Here is a 23,044-nt window from a genome sequence, read left to right as displayed (position 1 = left end):
ACTTCAGGGGGCGCTGTTTCATTCCTAATAAACTGGGATATGGGAAAAGTATCATTTCACTGTGCTGTAATGTGACCAGTAAAAGCCTCTTTTTTTTCTTTTGTCTTTCATTGATATTTGGGATAACAGTGTGATATTCCCATATTATAATATTTTTTAGAATTTTGCAATAATTATAAGAAAACTAATAGACAGAGGTTTATTCTTTAGCTTTTATTCATTTTTAAAAGATGTATGCTACAATTCTTCATATTCAAAATGAGTAAATAGAAGAAACGTGAATAAATAGTAAATTGCTGCTTGCTTGTTCTTCTTTTTACTGAAAAAATCTGTGTTGTTGTCTGTGTTGGAAGCACCCTTCAGTCAGAGACAGATTCACGTTGTGCAAATAACCAGTAGGAGTCACATTCTTTCCCAAAGTAGCCCACTTATTTGGAAAGTTTCATAACTTATTTGGATGGATTAGATGACAGTGAGTAATTAAGTAGAAGCAGTGTATAAGATAAAGGAGTTACAACGGAGAAATGAGCGGCTTATACAGCCAGCTGATGTAATATTCAAAGGGATTTCCAAAAAGTCAACGTTTTGGTGGACTGAGCATATTTGGCAGTTTATATGAGTGTCAGCAGTTGATCAGATAAGATTCAGAAACATTGAATACACTTTCACATGCAGAGTATTGCCCTTATATTGAATAACTATATGATTAGGACATTAGGAAGTAATTCTTATTAAATATGAAATCCGACTGTTACACATGATATTATTTCAGAATAAAGGTCAGTAGGGTAGCGTGGTCCATTTGCAGCACTATATCACGCTTTATAATTAAATCAAATGAACTCATTGCCAGCACTGGAATGCCTTGTTGATCACTTGTGCTTATAAGATCTAAGAGGTTGGGGTGAAATGGAAAAAAATCTGTAAGTGAGTTCTATGAAAAAACATTAAAAATACAGTGCGAATGCATATAGACGGTGAACTAGTAATGATTTGTCATGAACATGCAACATTCCCAGGGTAATATATTCGAACAATGAAACATCATTAAAAGAGAGGTAGTTCACTGCACTGAAGTGATGTGTCACATTAGAAAACCTGTTTTGACACGGAGAGGTCAAAATGTGTAGAAGAGATTTAGTTTCGATATAATCATTTCCTCAGCTGTCCCATATTCAAAGGCATTTATGATTGCAACACAAATATGAGTATATACAGTATTTGGTTCGCTGCATAAGGCTCCTATTGGCTGAGAGTAAAGGCAGATTCGAAGGCTGAAGTTCCTCAATGGAAGAACAAGATACGATGACCTCTAGGAAGTTTGCTTCCACACTACGATGGCGGGGGGGTTTGTGTTATTACTTGCTGTGTGGTACTGCTCAGCTGAGTCTTAGATGTGAGGAGGTTGGTGGCATTGAGGCAGGAGGCTGCTGACGACCTGGAAAAGACTGACAGATTAGATATTTCACCACACACACACACACACACACACACACACACACACACACACACACACACACACACACACACAGTCTTATTATAGTATGCACTTACCAGGCCCAGGGCAAAGACAGCCACTAAAGCAAAAACATGTGCTCTATAATTCTGTGACCTACATACAAGGACATTTTGAGTATTGTGGCCGAGGGGGATACTAAGGTATTTCAGGGTTGCTATAGCAAAGATAATTTAAAAGTGCTTCTTCTGGAGTTTGAAACATTGAATGTTTTAGCAAAAGTTGATTATGTGGATTTTGCAGACTGCAGGCAGAAAAATGTAACAAGACTTCTGGTTTATTGCCATAATTTTATCCAGATGGCTTTACACAGAATAAGAAATCAACAACAAATGAAATTTAGAATGTAATTTGTTAGCAAACATTTCATGCTTTGTAATATTTTTAGCTTTGCATTATGGTGTAGGCTAGAGTTGTTTCCTAATTACTTTACTTTTTTCCAGAAAAGTCAGTTTGCTTTATTTAAATGTAAAATAAACGTGAGATAGAGACACCTTTAAGAGGGTCCCTAGTATTACATACGCTTTTGTAGGTTCTGCACTTTCTAAAATTAAATGTGTTTGTACTGCCAATTTTAACTAACAGTATACGGTAATAGTATAAACAAGTAATAAATAGTTGTATTAGCCTTTTTAATCAACTGAAATATTTAGTAGGGTTGTAACATTACACTTTGGGCACGATCGGCTTTAATTAAATTATATTCTCTGAATATTTTTAACAAATGTTTCATGAAGAAAAAGGACTGGAAAGACTCCTTTTTTATTTCTGAATAATAAACAATGCAAAACAATGTGCATTTGTATCTATATAAAAATAAATTAAGAATTGCTATGAACAAAGGTTTTCTTTTTTTTTAATGCACTTAAGATTTACCATATCTTAAAAAACTAAAAATGTAGAAATCTCTGATCTAGAGAAAATGATTGACAAAAATATAATGAGCACCATAGAAAAGTCTGAGGTATCATTCTACTAGAAATAGAGCTTCAACGTCGGCTTTCCACAGCCTCCTTTTCAGGCACTGTAGCTTATAGCTTTGAATGCTACTGAAATGGACTTTTAAATATTTCTGTTAACATGGTTGTGTAACCATATAAACTAGAAAGTGTTTTGGTTGTTAATGGTGATTCAGATGATTCCTGGTAGTGGTGCAGGTTCCTCTAAGAATGAATGTATTGAAGCCTATGGGTTTTGCAGAATGGGACCTCTGGCGTTCAAACAATGCAACTGCATTAGATTCATTACTAAATGCTGATTCACTCTGCATCGTTACACCTCGAATATTTACTTTTAGTGAGGACATCTTTCACTGTATTATTCTGAATATCTTACCTGCTTTCCTGTTTTTCTCTTTTTTTCTCTAAACCAGTACCTTTTTGAATATACATCTGTTTTTTTTTTATTATTTGACTGTTCTGACATGTTCGGGGCAAGGTTACCAGATTAAGTCTTGCAACTATGGGTAAACTACATTCACTATCCAATCTGGAAACAAATAATATACTGATATATTATTTAGTTTAGAGTTGACCACAGATGGAAATAATTCAGTTAAAAACCTTTTCGATATGACCATCTCTCCACATGCATGTACATGCTTCAGAATGGTTCTAACTGGTCTGAAACAAAGAAAGACAGATACATCCATTCCAAATGATGTGCAAAACTCAAATATGTCTGACATGGAAATGAAAGGTTCATTTCTGGGCAAGTTGCCGTGAATTTCATGATTGCTGACAACGTTATAGGTTCTGCTGTATGTACAATATGATATGACACACACAAAGACGTTAATTACTTTAGGTCTTTTATGTGGTATTTACAATAAATATGAAGAGTATACACACCATGTTTACTGTACAATGCAATGGAGAGATAGAGATGTTCTATATTCTTCATTGACACATGCCTATGTCCAGTAATAACAGTCTGTCTACAGAAAGACACTCTGACTGTAGTAGTAGTAGTAATGCTGTAGGCCACATTACATATAGTAAAAAAAGACAAAAATACAGTAATGGTTTTGACTTAAGACTAAAGTTTCAGTGTATGATGTTATTTGAAGTTGAACACAAAAACGTGGAAAAAAAAACGTCTGCAACATTAGAGAACTACAGTACTGAAGCATTTGACATGGTTGAAGAATGGAATTGCATTTAGGGGTAACTGGGCAGGGATAGACAAGGTATTAGTACTGTGCGTGTGTGTGTGTGTCTGTGTGTGTGTGTGTGTGTGTGTCTGTGTGTCTGTGTGTGTGTGTGAAAGAGGTGCCACAGGAAGGAGGTCTGAAAGGTTTCTCTGAATGGATTCTGTCTTAATTGGACGGGGAAAAAAAAACACTGAGCATGTGGAGCCAAACAAAAGCACTAAGAGATTATTTGAAATCGAGGCTGCCGTTCCTCCCAATCTGACCTCCAGCCAAACAAACTACACACAATAGCATTATCACAACATTGTACAGTACATACACATAAACACAACATAAGAACATTGAACAAATCCACAAAATGTGTTGATTAGTGGAGTATGTCGAGCTGGACAAGGTGGAAACTGGGAGCTTGTTTCAGTCAAATGCTTCAGTCTCCCTGTGAGTTCAGACAGCAGGACAAAACTGGTCTAAATTGCATGAGCAAAAGTTTATAGGATATAAAGGCCAGTGTCTTTGGTGGGATAGAATATTGTTTGATATATGATGCTAATAAAGCACTTGCTAATCAATAATTATAAAAATAATGCAATGGTAAACTTAACAAAACTGAAATTTGAAGACAATGCTGTGTGACACTACTACATTAACACAAATATTAAATGAATGTTAAACCAATTTGATTAAAAAAACAGGTTCATGGAATCCTGTAAATAATCTCAAATTATGAAAAAAAAAAGAAAAAGTAAAAGAAATAGGACACTGTTTATGGTTCAAATAACTTAAGCTACTTATGCTGCCTTCTGTCACCAATACCAGACCAAGAACGTTATTCCCTGAGATTTGCTTGTATATTCGACATATTAGGTATCACTTAATAAAGATTACATTCAATGTAAAGTCTCTACTTCCTTCAGTGAAATGTTTCAGACATTATTTCTATGTTTACTCAGTGCAGCCACTGTGCTCACCCTGTTTCATTGCTTTTTTATCATGAAATGCTCGGCGCAAATGAAAGCTAAGCAATGTGTCAAACACTTATGGCAACTGGTTTTTGGAGCATAGATGTCGCACAATTCAATTAAAAATCTAATATGCAAAATAGAAATGCAGTATTCAAAATGGAAATGTATTTCTATATTAAAATTTACATTTTTAATTGTTATATGTGCAAAGTTTGGTATATAATGTACATTTGCCATTTCCAACAGCGGATTTAATATGTAAATGACATGCTAATTTTAACACTTAAAATTGAATTTACAATTAAAATAAAAAATGCATTCAGAGGATCACATTTGAAGTCCATTGTATATATGAGAAACGCTCGTTTTGGACAAAACAACGGGACAATTTGCTGCTCCAGTGCTTGGGCAGCCATTATGGAGGGTGGGTGTGGTCACTTCTGAATGTATTTTTAAAACCACATCAACTTAACTACATTCACCGTAGGGTGTTAATTGAAAATGCATTTTTTTATGTCTTAAGTGTAAGTGTCAATGCATTAAAAAGGCGTTTTGCTACCTTTTTGCTATACCTTTGATTTAGAATGCATTTTGAAACACTGAATTTTGCTACAAATATCAAACTGCATTATTATGAAATTGAAAGTGTCCTAACCATAAGTCTAAATGCATTTAGGACTAATAACATTTAAATGATAATTTTGTTAAGATTTAGGCATGGACATGTTACCCATGTTACCAATATCAAATCAATATTGGTAATACATTTTCATTTTAATTTCACATCTTATAAAGTGTTAAAATTAGTATGTAATTTGCATATTAAAACTACTGTTGGAAATGGCAAATATAAATTATAGAACTTTCATTTTCATGACATTTTCATTTTTCTTTTTTGACACCAAACTTTACACATATGATAATGGAAAATGTTAAATTTAATTATAGAAATACATTTCATTTCAAATATTGCACTGCCATTCTGCATATTACATTTTAAATAAAAATTTCCCACCTCTATGCTTCTATTAGGTACTGTTTTGTACTTGTTTAAATGAAAATGGGGTGAAGCATGTGCCATGTGTGACTGACTCAGATAAAAAAAAAAAGGAATAATAAAAAATACAGAAAGAAAAATCTATTTTTGTAGCAAAGGACAGCTCGCTAGAATGACAGTGTAAAACACAAACCAAGGCTAAAAATAAACTTGCTTTTGTTCAACAGAATTTTACTAAAATGGCTAACTTGCATAAAAATCCCTCGTCTGTTCTCATATATATGTATAAAAAAAGCTAAATAAATACAGCTGTTACACAGTGATGGATTTTACAGTGCATATTTCTTGGTTCAGTAATTAATAAGACACTTTCAAACCCCTCTATGTAAATAGTATGATTTAACAAGTGATTAAACAAGACATCAATGCCTTAAAGCAAAACAGCTGACATAAAGTCCAATTTAAAATTTGAAAGTAAAAGTAATCTCTGCATTTTTAGAGGCTTTCACTGAAAAGGCCCACCAAGTTCACTTCAGAATGAACTGCAAGAGAGGTCAGGAACAGCGAACAGTGTTCTGAGGAGTGATTAAATGTCTCTTGGAGGAAGGTAAAGCCGTTTGTGCTCCACAAAATCCCTGAGCAGAAAACAGTCATCAAAGATGCAGAGTGCAGTGGAAACTATAAAAAAATAAGAAACCAGTCTGTCCTCCTGTCTGTGCCACCTTTGCTGAGCCTTCAGTAGCGAGGGTGTTGAGAAGTGTAATTTCTTGCGTATGATTGGCCATAGGAGGAGAAAGTTGGGGAAGTGTATCTGGTTGTGTGAGTGGGGTGCGTTAGGACTGTGGAGAGTGGACGAGATCTGGGCGAACTCCAGGTGGAGCGATAACTGCCCAGGATGGGCGAACGATAGGGGGAGGGGGGAAGTGAACCCGATGAGTAGCGTGACTCAACTGCATAGCAAGGGGTCAAGCTGGTGGGTCGGGACACATTGACAACATGGGAGTGTGGCTCCACCATGTTTGCCCGCATACCCACAGTCCAGTGGGTGTGGCCCCGGCTGTAGGGAGTTACTGGGGGAGTCCAGGAGGAAGAAAATGATGAAGCTGGAGATGAAGGGGCTTCCAGTGAAGGGGGGCTGCCTGGGTCAGAGCAGAGCAAGGGAGTGGCTACGATAGGGGAAGAGAGAGCTGAGGTTTCTGCAATTGCCTCAGCTACTGTGGATGAGGTGTCAGGAAGGGGCAAGGTGACTGTTCCACTTACTTTTGGTGTGGTCCTCAATTTGGACAGCTTGCCCATGCGGGGACGGTACGATTGCTCATGGTCGAACTCCAAGTCCTCCAGACGTTGCGTTAATGCCAGTTTTTGCTGAATGGCCATACGAAGAAGAGAGTTCAGGGTCTTCTTCTCATCCTCAGCTGCTGCAAGCTGCCTCTGCATCTCATCCAGTTGAGTTAAATACTCATCACAACTGGAGAAAGAGATGCAAAGATGAGAGCAGTGGGGCAAATGATTCAAATGTTACTATATTTATTGTCTCATCATCATCATCATCATCATCATCATCATCATCATTATCATCATCATATGTCAGCCAATTGTTTTAACATTATTTCATTTATATATAAACTGCCACTGACATTTGTGCAGTGACTTGAACAACAACTTTCAATGTATACTGTTAAACATTCATGCTCCTCAGGTTCTCACCGTGTGGCAAACATGGCTCTTAGTGAGGAAAATGTGGCAGCATCTTCTTTTAGTGCCTTCAGTTCATTACGCAGCTTCATCATGGTCTCAGTCACCATGTTTTTCTCAGTCTCATACTTGCTTTTCAGGTTCGACAGGGCCATTTCTGCTGTCTGTGACATAATAGAAACCAAATCTTGAAACATTTTAATCAGAAATAAATTTCAAAATAATGCTGTTTAATTACTTTTTTCTTGTTGTTTTTACTAGAAAACTAAACAACTGTATTTAAAGACAATTGGTCTTGTGTTAAATTAAATAATTCAAAAAATTAATAATTCAAAGTTAAAATATCATGCTATTTATGAAACCATCATGATAAACCCATATGAAATGACATTTTTAGAATGAGGTAAATATTTTAATTTATACAGAAATGTCCATATCAATGAATACATTAGTAATTACACAGTGAAGAGCGCTGAGCATGGTTTTAAATGTAGATCATGTTGTCAAGAATAGAGAAAAAACCCTTCACATGGAAGAATATTGACATCAGAGTGCCTTATTCATTGTGTACGGAACATTGATAAAGTGATCAAATAATTTTGTCTATAGAAAGAAAAGATGTATTGTGGTTTCCGAAGAAAAAAACCATAGTCAATAAAATGAGAAATATTTCAGGTTTTAAGAAGGTTGGATGGTGTGGAGATGGTGAAGCAGGAAGTGGATAGGATTAGTAAGGAGGAAGTGAGAGCAGCAATTAAATGGAAAGTTGACCAAATGAAGACCAAATGACATGCCGGTAGAAGCATGGAGATGTTTAGGTGAGATGGCAGTAAAGTTTTTAACAAGATTGTTTAACTAGATTCTGGAAGGTGAGAGAATGCCTGAAGAATGGAGAAGGAGTTTGCTGGTACCGGTTTTTAAGAATAAGGGAGATGTGCAGACCTGCAGTAACTACAGGGTAGTGTAATAAAGTTCAGTACTATTTTACATGGAGTTTTGTTGTTTTTTTTAATCCAGTATCCATTTTAAAAACGTTTGGTTGATTAATTGGTTATCAGCAAGTACAATCCAACTTAGCTTTCAGTATTGGAAAAACCCACTATCTCTCGACCTCTAGTACACACAGTGGAATCCTTATCATCCCATAATTTACATTTACATTTATGGCATTCAGCCGTTAACCAAAGCGACTTACAAGTTAGCAGTTAAGTGTTAGTGGCCCAGCAGTGGAAACTGGGTGGTGCTGAAATTTAAACTTGTGACAATCCAGAGTCCAATGCCTTAACCACTGAGAGCCCACCTCCCTACCACCTCCCCTTCTTCTTTTACTTCTTTTTCTTTCAGCTTCTCCCATTTAGGGGTCGCCACAGCGGATCATCCTTCTTCATACCCCCCTGTTCAGGTGGCATCTCCTGCACAGAACATAATCCAGTGTGCCTTTCTCCACTCTTATCAGCACCCTATGCTCCTCCTTCTTCTTAAAATACGTATTCACCACTGCCATTTCCATCCTTTTAGCAAAATCTACCACCATCTGCCCTTCCACATTCCTCTCCTTAAAACCATACCTACCCATCACCTCCTCATCACCTCTGTTCCCTTCACCTACATGCCCCAATCACCAATCTTTCATTCCTAGGTACACCTTCTACCACTTCATCTAACTCACTCCAGAATTTTTCCTTCTCCTCCATCTCACAGCCCATTTGTGAAGCATAAGCACTGATGACATTTATCATCACCCCTTCAAATTCCAGCTTCATGTTCATCACCATATCAGAAACTCTATTCACCTCCACTACACTCTAACTGTACTCTTCCTTTCACTTGGTCTCCTGAACACACAACATATCTATTTTTCTTCTCTCCATCATATCAGCTAACTCTCTAACTTTACCAGTCATAGTACGAACATTTAAAGTACCAACCCGAACCTCCACTCTCCTGAACTTCTCCTATTCCTGCTGTCTCTGTAGACGTCTTCTGATTCGTGATCCACATATCTGATTTGGCACGTTTTACGTTGGATGCCCTTCCTAACACAACCCTCCCCATTTATCCGGGCTTGGGACTGGCAACTCTACCACCTCATCAATGGACCTAAAGTGCTCGAATGAACCCACCTGTTTGTTGGCTTTAAGCACCAAGCGCAGGGTGGCAATCTGCTCCCTCTTGGTGCTCAGCAGGGACTTAAGCTTCAGAATTTCTTCCATACAAGCCTCTTTTTCCTTATCAAAGAGTGGTGCAAGCTCACGGACAGCGGCTCTTTGGCGAGACAGCTGCAGCGAGCAGTCCACGGCCTTTTGCAAATGCTTGATTTGATCTCGTATAATAGCATTCAGGGGGTGGAGGTTAATCGGCTCCCGCCGTGTGTCTGAGCCTGCAGGCGAATCAGGTGCTGGGGATGATGATGATGATGAGGCACTGACAGCAGAGGAGCTCACACCTGTGCGCACTGGGCTGTCATCTGAATTGAGGGCATCTTTGGAGGGCGAGTCTGTCGGGCTCTGTGAGTCACTTGGAGTTGAGGTGGAAGATGTGGCAGCATTGATAGCTGCCAAGCGACGTGCCAACCTTGGCGTCAAGAGGACCCGATGGTCATCTTGTGCTTTAAGACTTGTGGACATAGCACGTGGCGGAGTTCGGCCCTGGCGGTAATAATCCAGCATTACGCGATTTGGTGTTTCATTGTTGCACAAGCAGACATGATGGTAAAGCTGTGCCAGTTCCTCGCTGAAGGTGGTCAGCTCCTCTTGGGCTGTAGCCAGGATGTTGTGGTATTCCAATGCAGAATCACTAACTTTCTTTAGTTCCCGCTGAAGTGCTGCTTCCTTCTCTCTTTTCTCACGACAGCTGCAATCCAGGCAAGCCACCTGTGCTTCAAGAGTCTTTAGTCGAACCTGGGCATGTTCCTCTGCCCGTGCTGCCTGCTCCACACATTCTTTATGCCTCTCCTGAAGATCCTTCAGCTCACCATTAAGACTTACTACCTCTGCCACTGCTAATTTGTACTTACACTGCAATAGTTCCAGGCCCAGGTGCTCTAGGTCATCACAAGCCCATGATGAGCCTTTTAGCTCTGCCTTCACCTTGTCCTCATCGCCAGTTTCCGTGGCACTTCCGTGCTGGTGTCGTGTACTAACTTGCTGTTGGAGGTGCTTTGCCCTCTCAAATTGTTCATTTAGAGCACACTGAGTGTGTCGTAGCTGTGTCTCACACTCCTGAAGGCAATTCAGTGCAGATGTTTTCTCCTGCTCCACCTGATAAGCAAAACACATTCTTTACTTACAAATACCTAAAAAAAAAACAACAACATTTAGATCTCTTAGAACTTAAACACTATAAATTAATAGTCTGGATTCTTTTTGCCTTATATTTTCAATCTTGCCATTGAACATTTTCAAGAAATCATTACAATCATGTTCCTGTGGTGCAACTATTCCTTGTTAATTTTACTCTTAACTACTAAATAACAATCTACAGTAGGATTCTATATATTGGTATATTTTTGTAATGGTAGGAAAGATATGTTGATCTAACAGCATCCGTGCTATTTAAATACTACCTATTTAGTTCTAAGCTGCATCTCATGTTAGCTAAAAGATCCAATTGCTGTGCTTCATATATAAAACCACTCATTATACTTGACCACAAACTTGTTGTTCCTGATATTTTTTTTTTTTTTTATGTATTTGCACCACTTGCACATTTTTACTACTCCAATATTCCAATAAATGATACATGTTTCTAAATCAAGCAGCATTCAACTAATAGGGTTTTCACTTAAGAGTTATTTACTATTTACAATATACTTATTGTATAAGTAGAAATATACAGTGTCTGCAGTTTTCTAATTAAAATATCTTCAATCTAACAGACTTGACAAAATGCTAAATTGTAGCAAGATGACTTAATAAAAAAAGCACCTGAAACACTGATGTAAAACTTGGCAGTGGTCATTGATACTTTGGGGTTGTTTTGCAGCCCTTGTGGCAGGTTCCTTGTGGTATATACTGATCAAGCATTAATTAACAAAACTGTAATAATTACAATAAAAAAATAGCAAAATACTGTGCTGAAATAAAACTATGAAGTACACCTCTATACCTGAGTTCCCAAAATCACTTGCGTTTATTAGTAACTTTATGTATTCTTATTTATGAATATTCACCTAATTTCTTTTAGCAAGATATTTCATATAAACACACCTGCTGCAGTTGTTGTTTGAGTTTCTGAATCTCATTGAGGTGAAGCTCACTAAAGAGGTCAGGAGTGGAGTCGCTCTGTTTTCTCTGACCTGCTCCTCTAAACTCCCCATTTAGTCGACCCAGTGCTTTAACAGCTGAACCCTGTAGCAGAAGTCCATTGCATTTTCCACCATCCTCGCTGCCTGGAGAAGTGGCAGCAGTAGGCGTGGCACTGCCACTTGGAGGTGCTGAACTGAGGGCCATCAAATGGGCACTGGCTGAAGAGAACGGTCCGTCACACAGGGTGAGGTGATGTGCTATCTCCTTACGCAGGCTGTTCTTTTGCTCACGTTCACTCTTCAGAGCATTAAGTGCCTCCTCCAGTTGACTCTCCGAGATATCCTTCAGGCGCAATGCATCCTCTAACTGGCTATTCAGCAAGACTGTCTCCTCCTCCAAGACCTTAATCTCATGTTTTAGGCCTTCATACTCCACCTTTAATGGAGATAATTTATAATGATCGGTTTGATATCATATACATATGTAATTAATACATATTCCGCAACATTACTCATTGCACATGTGAATTTCTATGTTCACATACCTGGTTCTGTTTGAGTGTTGACACTAATTTTTGGAGTGTGATGTTCTCCTCCTCCAGCTCGGTGTAGTCCTGGAGCAGCCGAGCCTCTCGGAACTTATACTCTCTCACTTCTTCTCTCAACCTGCTCCTCTGTATATCCAGCATGTCATTGTTCTAAAAAGAAAAAAGAACACTCTGGAGAGAGACCGACTAAATCAGCTGGAGCTGCTCTCTAAAACTGACAATGATGGACATTTAGCATTGTATTACAAACTGGAATTCAGTTTCTTAAACTACACATAAATAAACTCCTTGATCTGAACTGAAAGTAATAAATGGCTTCAGAGTTCCTGAATACCTTTACCTGAGTACATATATATATATATATATATATATATATATATATATATATATATATATATATATATATATATATATATATATTACCTGAGTACATATATATATATATATATATATATATATATATATATATATATATATATATTACCTGAGTACACATATATATATATATATATATATATATATATATATATATATATATATATATATATATATATATATATATATATATGTACTCAGGTAAAGGTATTCAGGAACTCTGAAGCCATTTATTACTTTCAGTTCAGATCAAGGTATCATGTGATGGACATGAAGCAGATAAACCATCGGAACACAGATTAGACTAAAGATGGGACTAAAGATAGAATACTCTTAAGGCAGTACCTCTCGAATTTCCTGCAAGATGGTGCCAAGTCGTTCATTCTCTGCCTGTGTGTTGGAGGCCTGACAGCGAGTGTGCTTCAGTTCAGTCTGCTGATTCAGCAGACGGCTTACGTAATACGCCTCCTTGGTGGCCGACTCCTGAAGGAGTGCTTCCTCGTTGGTCTCACCATCCTCTGCGACTTTCCTCTGGGTAGAGTATGCCTGGCTAAAGGCCTACGTGTAACAGGGAAAAAAGGAAGAGATTATTGAGAAGAAATGCGATAGAAATAGAGATATCCGAAACTAAACTGTTAAGACATTACAGGACAAGGGGAGTTATTTTTCTCTTATTTGAAAAAATCAGGTTATATAATAAGAAATTCTGTAACAGGAAATTCAGAACTGTAGAACTCTAGATACTTAAACAGCTACTACTTTACAAATTATTATATTTACGTAACTATGAGAGCACCACCAACCTCCCACTACTCAACCTCCCACTACTTGCGTTTGCTCTGTAGAGCATGGGCAGTACAGTAGGGCTGAAATGATTACTCGAGTAATTCGAATATAAAAAGTTTTGTTTAGTCCATTAAACTCCACACGGAGCATTGTGTTTCCCATGGACCATTAAATATGACCCACCACCTGCTAAACTCTAGAGTGGCCTAAACAGGTAAACACATGCTGCAGAATAAAAAAATGGAGGAAAGGTTATCATATGGATGTCCGTTTCTGCCACATAAACATTTTTGCCTAACTCTAAACCTTTCTTTTTTTCCTAATCAGGCAGCATCACCCCCTCTGTAGTGCCAGAAAGTTTTACACATTAGAAAGTGGGCTACAAACAATACAATCACATGGTATCAAACTAAGCCTCCAATCCCTGGAGAGAATTCTGTCTAACAATCAGCTCTGGAGGAGACAGAAAAAGACAGATGAAGCAAAGGCCAACATCTCGTTCATCCACCAACAGCTTCAAAGCTAGCCGCGGCGTACGACAGTGCATACCAGCTTCCAGCATCATTTCACAGTACTGTACATATAGCCTACTCTACTTACGATCAAATCATGTTACAACCGATCTGTCGGTCCCAATCGTGGTCGTAAGTCGACGACTACCTGTATATAGTAATGATTAAATAGTTAAATAAAAAGGGTGGTGCTGAACACATGGATGTGTGTGAATTGAAATTAGTATGAGGGCAGCTCAGTAACACACTGAGTTAGTGTGTGTGTGTGTGTGTGTGTGTGTGTGTGTGTGTGTGTGTGTGTGTGTGTGTGAGTTTTAGTTCCAGTTCAGTTCCAATGTGTTGGCTGATGGCTTGAGAGAAAAACTGTTGCACAGTCTGGATGTGAGGCCAAAAACTGTTTGCAAACTCTTTTTTGATGGTAGAAGAGTGAAAAGTGTGTGTGACGGGTGTGTGAGGTCGTCCACAATGCTGTTGGCTTTGCAGATGCAGCGTGTGGTGTAAATGTCCGTGATGGAGGGGAGAGAGACACCGATGATCTTCTCAGTTGTCCTCACTAACCCCTGTAGGGTCTTGCGATACGAGATGGTGCAGTTCCCAAACCAGGCAGTGATGCAGCTGCTCAGGATGCTCTCAATCGTCGCTCTCTAAAAAAAGGTCAGTATGGGGGAAGGTAGGTGGGCTTTCTTCAGCCTTCTCAGGAAGTAGAGACGCTTTTTTGGTAATGGAGCTGATGTTGAGTGACCAGGTGCAGTTCTCCGCTAGATGAACACCAAGGAATTTGGTGCTCTTGACCATCTCTAAAGAGGATTCCTCGTTGATCAGTGGAGAATGGCTGCTTTCTGCTCTTCTACAGTCAAAAACCACCCCTTTAGTTTTCAAACATCAGAGACAGGTTGTTGCACCTCATCTCTATATGCTGACTATCCTGTATTCTTGCTTATGAGACCCACCATGGTCTTGTCATCGGTGAACTTGTTTATGTGGTTCGAGCTGTGCATTGCTACAAAGTCGTGAGTCAGCAGCGTGAACAGCAGTGGGCTGTGCACAGTGTGGTGGTGCTGAAGATGCTGTTCCCGATCGGGACTGACTGAGGTCTCCCAGTCAGGAAGTCCAGGATCCAGTTGCAGAGGGAGGTGTTCAGGCCCAGTAGGCTCAACTTTTCAAGCAGGTGCTGAGGCATGATTGTGTTGAATGCTGATTTGAAGTCTATGAACAGCATTCATACGTATGTGACTTCAGTGGGTTTCCCTCACTTCAGCCGTGGTTAGACAGAGCACCTGGTCATTGGGAGGAGCTAAGAGGGAGGCATTTACCCCTTAAATTGTACAGTTTGACATATACTTTAAATATACACCACAAGCTTAGTGTATGGTATATGCCTGTATATACACACTTTTTTTTAGAAATGGATCATATAAAATAATTAATTGAACAATTTTGAAATGGAGTGCTGAATATTGTTTTTTGCTGTGGCACATTCTCATAAAGGGGACCATTAATTGTGTATTAGACTCTTCTTACATGACATACTGTACAAGCATACTGATCTGTAACAGGAAGGTGAGAGTCACAATACAAGAGAAAACTAAAAGACTTCTTATAAATTGCATCATGTATTGTATGACAGTGACTCAGCATGATGATAATGCAAAGTATAGACTGAGGTTTGGTTAATAAATGACACAATGCTATTAAAACAGTTTTACACTCCTGGTCATGATTTACTGTAAACACACTGCTGTACAACAAGAAAGACCCAGATGATTTCATACTCGTTAAGCAAATTCTTTTTAAAACGTATTTGGATGCCTTGAAGGCGGTGCTGTTAAATACTCTGTGGATTTGCAAATGCCAAATGCGGCTCACTTCTTCCTGCACCTTATCAGTTAGACTCCACCCTACAACAGAACTACATAACAGTAACCGTAAAAGAAAGAAAAATAAAGGATCATGTTTCATTTTCACATCCCATAAAAATAAATCTATCCAATGAAAAGATACTCGCTGTTGATACAGAGTAAGGCAAGGATGCACTGAGCTAGAATACACTAGCCTTTACTGGCACAGTGATTTTCCAAAATCCTGACTAGGACACTTGGGAGTTTTATCATTGATTGCACAGAAAACCAAGTGGTGGTTCTGTCTTGCTGTAAGCTGATCCCCAGTTCTTACATATATACTCAAATTAATACATTTCTATGGGTTAATGCTGCATGCTACATATTTATCTCTATCTCTAAATCTCTTCTTACAGTCAGTCCGCTCATAGTATGTTGGTGCATTTGTTGCTCCCAAGGACACAAAATGTTGTTTTTCACATAGTGCAAATATACATAGAGCATAGTGGTGCTATATACTGTTCCAACAGAGACTAAAAGGATTTTAACAGAAAATGTACTGTGCTTAGCTGTACATGTTTATGAGATCAAAATTATGCAGGGTTAAACTCAAGGACTATGAAGATGGATTTGGACTGGAATTAATATAAACAGCCTGCTACAATAGCTTAAACCTGCAATTGGTTTGCATTCAAGTGCCCATCAGAAAACAGCTAATAACCCTTTTGAGTCTGGTTCCTCTCAAGGTTTCTCCCTCATACCATCTCAATGACTTTTTCCTTGCCACTGTGGAAACCGGCTCATTTATCAGGGAGGAACTTCTGGGGACAAGTTTACAACATTAAAATGTAAATTCATAATCTATTTATTTTTGTAAAGCTGTTTTGGGACAATGTCCATTTTTGTTGTTCTTCTTCTTCTTTCGGCTGCTCCCATTAGGAGTCGCCACAGCGGATCATCCGTCTCCATACCATTCTGTCCTCAACATCTGCCTTTTTCAAACTGACTACCTTCATGTCTTCCTTGACCACATCCATGAACTTTCTTCTTGGCCTTCCTCTTTTTCTCCTTCCTGGTGGCTCCATCCTCAGCATTCTCCTACCGATGGACAATGGACAATGTCCATTGTTAAAAGTGCTATACAAATAAAATGGAATTAAATTGAGCTGGCTCTTAGTGAAGAAGATCCAAGCCAAAGAAAGCACTAAAATTCCAAGGAATGAAGAAAGTAATGTGATAATATGCAGCATCCCATAAGCAATCCACCGCATCTAATATACTCTCATGAGAATTAACATAACATCTTTATTCTCACAAGCCTAATATATACGACTACTCGCTTCTTTTCTTACTGTATGTGTGCCAAAATATGCATTGCTATTTAATCTCACTAATATTGTGCATACTGAATGCTTTATCACCACACATGCACCGAAGAATTGAAGATTCTTCATATTTTGCCATGATACCTACTTGGAATTACATGGTTTAATACAGAGATGAACAGAAATGCAAAATAATGAATATAATAATGTTATAGACCTTAACCCCATGATTTCATTTAAATCTACAGTACTCACATTTAGCTCTTTGTTCATTTAGTTTTGTTCACTGGATATTTAAGAAATGTAATTTAAAACGTTCCTTTGTCCAAATTATGAGTGTGGTGAGCGATTGTTTCTTGTGCAGAACACCTGCTTAATGAGAGCGATCAGATGAAAATAATCCAGATTAGTTGAAACTTCCAGGAGGGATATCGTGACTCATATAATCACTTTTTACACCCATGGTGTGGAGAAATAACAAATCAGCATGAACGAAACATTCAGGTGGATGAGCTACAACAGCCAATGACAACATTAATATCCAATTTAATTTATTTTATTTGTAGATCGCGTTTAACGTTGGATAATATCTCAAAGCAGCTTTACAAAGATAAAACAATTATAAAGTTGTATAAAAGAGTGTATAATTTTAGTGTCTATAAGTTTGTTCCTTATAATCGTAAGTGTATCTCTTACAGCCAGTGGCGACTGTGGCAAGAAAAAAACTCCCTGAAATGACATGAGGAAGAAACCTTGAAAGAAACCAGACTCAAAATGGAACCCCTCATCTCATCTCAACCCCTCATGGACATCTGGGTGGAACCAAATGTCCATTTATTACAGGTCAATCTTTGTTGAGGTGTGGAGTAAGGTCCTGAGCCATTGTACTAGACTGTTGATATTAATTACAGTCCAAGGCTGAATATCCATTACTCTAAGTTTAGAACAAGAATTTGAGGCTACCTACATCCCTCCTGTCAGCTCAGACCAGTCTGCTCATTCTTTAAGGTATTTCAGCCTGCAGACCCTCTGCTCAGAGAATGTTTTTTTATGCTTCGTATTCTGCGTAAAAGCTGTGTGTGAAAATCCCAGAGATCAGTAGTTTGTTTAAAACTCATCTGGCACCAACATCCAAGCCACAGTTAAAGTTACAGAAATTGTGCTTTTATCCCTTAGACGTAAACATTAACAGTGCCACATTTGTATGTAGCATTTACTAACTATTCAAAAGTCCACAGTTTTCGTGTTTAAGTTGTAATTGTTTAGTGGTGATGATGAGAATTATCTAAGAGTTTGTCTGCACTATGACTCAGATAATCATGATGTATACCCAGGATTGTAAAAGTTAGGCAGGTTGTTTTATTGTCTTATTAGTCATGTTTCTGTTTTATATCATATGTTTATAATTATTTATACTTGGGCACACTGAAACTCATATTCATTATGCATTTTGCAAGTTTGTATAATACAATTTCATGATGTTAACAAAGATATGGAAGTCACAGTGTGATAAAAGATAAAGTAGTTAAATTCGGGGTTAGTAGACCTGGCAGTTGAGATGATTAACCTGATCAAGTTTCTCTTACTTTATTTTATAAATGCTGTATGTTGTGGCACACAAAGAAACATGCAAACCTAGAAGTTATGACATCAGGGGAAACTTTTGCAAACTTCTTACAAACTTCTTACACTTCAAACATTCTTAGTCTTACATATATTACCTGATAGAGGCAAGTGATACAGTGGAAACCAGTTGTACGAGCATAATTAGTTCTTGAAAATTGCTCGTACGTTTGAACTGATTTTCCCCATAAGAATTAATGTAAAAGTGATTTAATCCTTTCCGAGATCTCATCCGATCGCTTATTTCTGCACTTATAAAGTATTTGTAGCCTGTTTTAACAAACAAATACACCGCAAATTACCGTAATGTAAATATTATTTAACACTTACTCATGTGATAGTGGTTGACTGCGAGTGTGAGACGCGCACCACGCTCGTAATCTCCTCGGTTTCCATGGTAATTCTATTTACTTTCGTTTTCACAGCACCATCACTGATTTTATTGGGAGAAATTTCTCAAGATTTCTAGTAAAATAAAAATATAAAACTAAAAAAAGTTATGTTTTTGCTGCACTGAACAACGAGAGCGACCGAGTGATATGTCATCAACTAAGTGACTGATGCGACCCTCCGCCGAAAACAGGGAACCGACAGCGTGGGTGAAACAGGGTAAAATATTGCGAGCAAGTTTGTTTGTATCTCCATTTGCTCGTACTATAGGTTGCTCGTACAACGGGGTTTTACTGTATACTCATTATAACTCATATAACATTTACAAATCACTCACTAGTGAACTATGGCAAAACAGTGTTCTGAATCTGAATCTTATGCTATTGTTTTCATATATTTTTTCTTGAAACCTGAAAGAAATGTTACTGAGTGACCAGTTCTCCTGCAACAATTCCCCAAGCAAAAAAAAAGATTTCTGCATAAGCCTAAACATAAACATGATACAGTTCAGACAATCAGTAGATCAGGCCAATACCACACCATGAACAGCTACACTTATAAGTGCTAAAACATCAGCTACCCAAACATTTGTCTGTCTTTCTTATACATGGAACGAATCAAACTTAATAGAAATTATCCAAATATAATCCCACATTAAATGAACAAGAGTAAACTCAGCCACAGATTCTATATCAAAGAGATTCATTTTTAACAATAGCAAATGTTCAGCTGTGTCCACCTTTCAGTGGTATTTCATTTATATAGATATGGAAGGGAAAAAATTGTGTTATAAATATTTTATGTAAATAAATTTTGAGAGATTTAAGCATTTATTTTCCGCTATACTCTTTACACTATTTCTTTCTTTATTGATAAATATATAAATAAAGTATAAAAACTACAGAATAACATATATTCATCTAAATCAGAATCTGTCGTTTCATTTGAATCATATCAGCATCACATAAGATACAGGAATTAGTTACTGACTTTGTGATGGCTGATATGATGCAAATGCCTTTAATTATAATACATTATTCAGTGAAAAAATATCACCATTAGGTTAAAAGGTATTGATATGACATCACCTACTGTACCACATGAGCCTCATATCTTTGTAAATCCCACAATGCAACACAGTTATTTTTTTCTTCAAAATAAAAGGCTTTGGTCTTACAAAAAAGACAACACCTACCGCAACATACAGCCCACAGCCCACAGTATTTATTGGTGCAGTATAATGTATATTTGTATACAGTACGCAAGGACTCAGATGTGTTAGGACATATCAAAAGATTGAGTTCACCTCAATAACAAAAGTCTTTAAGGAATGTAGTGTTTAAAATGGATCCAGTGTTTTCTGGGGTACTAAAGACTGGGAGGATTTCAAAGAAAATATGCAGAACTTGTAACCATGTTTGTAGACATAACCTTGATCTTAGTCAAATACATCATGTTCCCACACACCCACCTGCTCCATTATTCACAATATACATTTACTATTAATATACTAGAAATAGGTGCTTTAATGACATATTTTGGGAAATGTATAATTAACATTTCAAATAAATTTCTAAAGCTTACAACCACACCCTTACCTACTACACCGTGGCAACTACCAAAAGGTGTAGTAGGTAAGGATGTTCTTATAAGCCTTGGAAATGTATATATCTTTAATTTCTTTGGAATTTATATCTTACATGATTTATATTGTATATCATACATTTATATATCTTACATTGTTACATTCCTTTCCTACTTGTTATAATACTGTTACTACTGATCATTTTAGTAGATAAGTCATTCTCTTGCACAGCTGTCCTGTACCCCATCAAAACCATTTATATTTCATTCCAGCTTTGTATTCCCACTATAACACCCCTTGGAAATATCCTTCCAGGGACAAAGAATCGATACAGATTTTTTAATAATGCAGACAATTTTATGTCTAGAAACAGCAGCTATTAGACAGTCCATGTAACCAGCATAAGTACTTTACGTCCTTGATATAATATAAGGACAAAAACCTAACACACTCTCAGAATTGTCCTACTCATGTGTCTGGAGCTTACTGCAGTAAAAACAGCAGTGTCCAGAGACCACACAGCGTCCTATAATGCAGCAGGGCAGTGTAGCAAACAAATCTGCATCTCCTAACTGGAACTGTTTTGTAGTTAATGAAGGGTAAGATCATTTGGAGTCATGATTTAGGTGGTTACTCTATAGCTGGGCCTGTGCAGCTTCAGGGGTGGAGAAAAACATGGCTCAGCAGTAATTAAAGCTGTACTGAACAAAGACAAAGCAGGGAATGAAATCCTCACTTGTGCAGGTTGAAGCTGTTTATTTGTTTGTTTTTGTACCTCTTGTAGATGTTCCAGCTCCCGTCTCAGGGTCTCCTGCTCGGCTTCGAGTTCAGCGTACTGCAGCTTTAGGGCTTGGTTCTCCTCCAGCACCGCGAGTCCGCATTCAGCGGCGCGGACCTTCTCCCGGTTTGCTTCGGCGAGCTCGTGGGTGAGGCGCTCGACTTCGGAGTCCACCGTTCCATCGCGCCCTCCGCCCGCAGCCATCGCGGTTCCCCGCCGACCTTCTCGCACCGTTCTGCCGCCTCCTGCGCTGCCGTGTTACCGTCAGGAGCAGGGAGGCGGACGCGCGGGATCAGACATCCAGCCCGGGCCGGCTCTCCCCCAATCACAGGTTTAAACACCGACAAGGACGTTCGGGCATTGCTTTAAAAAGAAGCGACTTTACATCTCCCTCGCTGCGGGCTCTCTGCGACGTGCCATTATTTCTTCTTCTTCTTTTTCTGCTTATTCATGGAGACTCGGACGCCATCGCTGCAAAGTAGCATCCGAACTTGCCTTCCATCCGCGTTTCAGTGACGTCACAGCATCCTTGGAGTCTACATCCTGCACATCATCTGAGGGATGCTGATCTCATCCTCCCGTCCTCTCATCCTCTCACCTCTCATCCTCACATCCACTAATCTTCTCACCCCCTCATCCTCTCACCCCTCATCCTCACATCCACTCACCCTCTCATACCCTCATCTTCCCATTCACTCATTTTCTCACCCCTCATCCTCCAATCCACTAATCTTCTCACCCCCCATCCTCCCATCCAGTCATTCTCTCATCACCTCATCCTCACATCCACTCACCCTCTCATACCCTCATCTTCCCATTCACTCATTTTCTCACCCCTCATCCTCCAATCCACTAATCCTCTCACCCCTCATCCTCCAATCCACTAATCTTCTCACCCCCCATCCTCCCATCCAGTCATTCTCTCATCACCTCATCCTCACATCCTTTCATCCTCTTACCCCTCATCCTCCTATCCATCATCATCTCACCCCCTCATCCTCCAATCCACTAATCCTCTCACCCCTCATCCTCAAATCCACTAATCTTCTTACCCTCTCCTCCTCCCACCCAGTCATTCTCTCATCACCTCATCCTCACATACTTTCATCCTCTTAGCCCCTTATCCTCCTATCCACTCATCTTCTCACCCCCTCATTCTCTCATCCTCTCATCCCTTCATCCTCCCGTCCTCTCACCTTCTGTCCTTTTGTCACAGGGATGAAAGAGTGGAGGAAACTGAACGGTTTACAAATATATGCATACATTAATTCAATGAATAAATGAATTTATGAGCAGACTGAATGACTGAATTAATTAATTAATTGATGAGTCCAAAATCTACTTTGGGTTCTTGTGTGCAGACCTCAGTATGTTTAACCAAGTTGGGTAATTTAAGTAAAATAAGAGGAAAACAGTATAGTTAGTTTAATACTTTAAGTTTTATAATAACTTAAAAAAAGAACAAACATTTAGTTTAGTGACAGAAGTCTTTTACTAAAACCATGGTTTGTCCCTAAACATCAATAAAATAATCATAAATAGACCTATACTTGTAGATCCACTTTAATGATTAGTTAATAAAATAATAATATTTTTAATGAATATATAATAAAAATATCAAAAGTGCAGTTTAAAGAACAAATTAACACATTAACTAAAGGTGGGGTAAAAGGGTGTTGCAGTTAAAGTGGCCTTGTCCATCATTGAAAACTAAGG

At 38.3% G+C, this 23,044-nt stretch overlaps 1 protein-coding gene across 3 annotated transcripts; it reads right to left on the bottom strand.

Moving 5' to 3' along the window:
* Window positions 1–216: 216 nt before the first annotated feature.
* Window positions 217–22,065, bottom strand: LOC124401819 (protein bicaudal D homolog 1-like). Of its 3 annotated transcripts, none has more exons than XM_046874309.1 (8): window positions 21,326–22,065; window positions 12,837–13,049; window positions 12,114–12,266; window positions 11,531–12,004; window positions 9,446–10,582; window positions 7,335–7,486; window positions 6,888–7,095; window positions 217–1,448 (listed from the first exon to the last, which is right to left on the bottom strand). In XM_046874309.1, exons 1-8 carry the CDS (start codon window positions 21,530–21,532, stop codon window positions 1,380–1,382), a joined length of 2,613 nt encoding a protein of 870 aa, XP_046730265.1. In that variant the 5' UTR covers window positions 21,533–22,065; the 3' UTR covers window positions 217–1,379. The 3 variants fall into 3 exon arrangements, with proteins under 3 accessions (XP_046730265.1, XP_046730266.1, XP_046730264.1); XM_046874310.1 differs by having other exon boundaries at window positions 217–1,438; XM_046874308.1 differs by lacking the exon at window positions 217–1,448 and having other exon boundaries at window positions 3,742–7,095.
* Between the last annotated feature and the right edge of the window lie 979 nt (window positions 22,066–23,044).

Source organism: Silurus meridionalis, chromosome 18 (assembly GCF_014805685.1).
Source record: "Silurus meridionalis isolate SWU-2019-XX chromosome 18, ASM1480568v1, whole genome shotgun sequence".
NCBI lineage: Eukaryota > Metazoa > Chordata > Actinopteri > Siluriformes > Siluridae > Silurus > Silurus meridionalis.
Note: the sequence above shows the minus strand (reverse complement) of the source record. Positions and strands in the feature narration are given on the sequence as shown.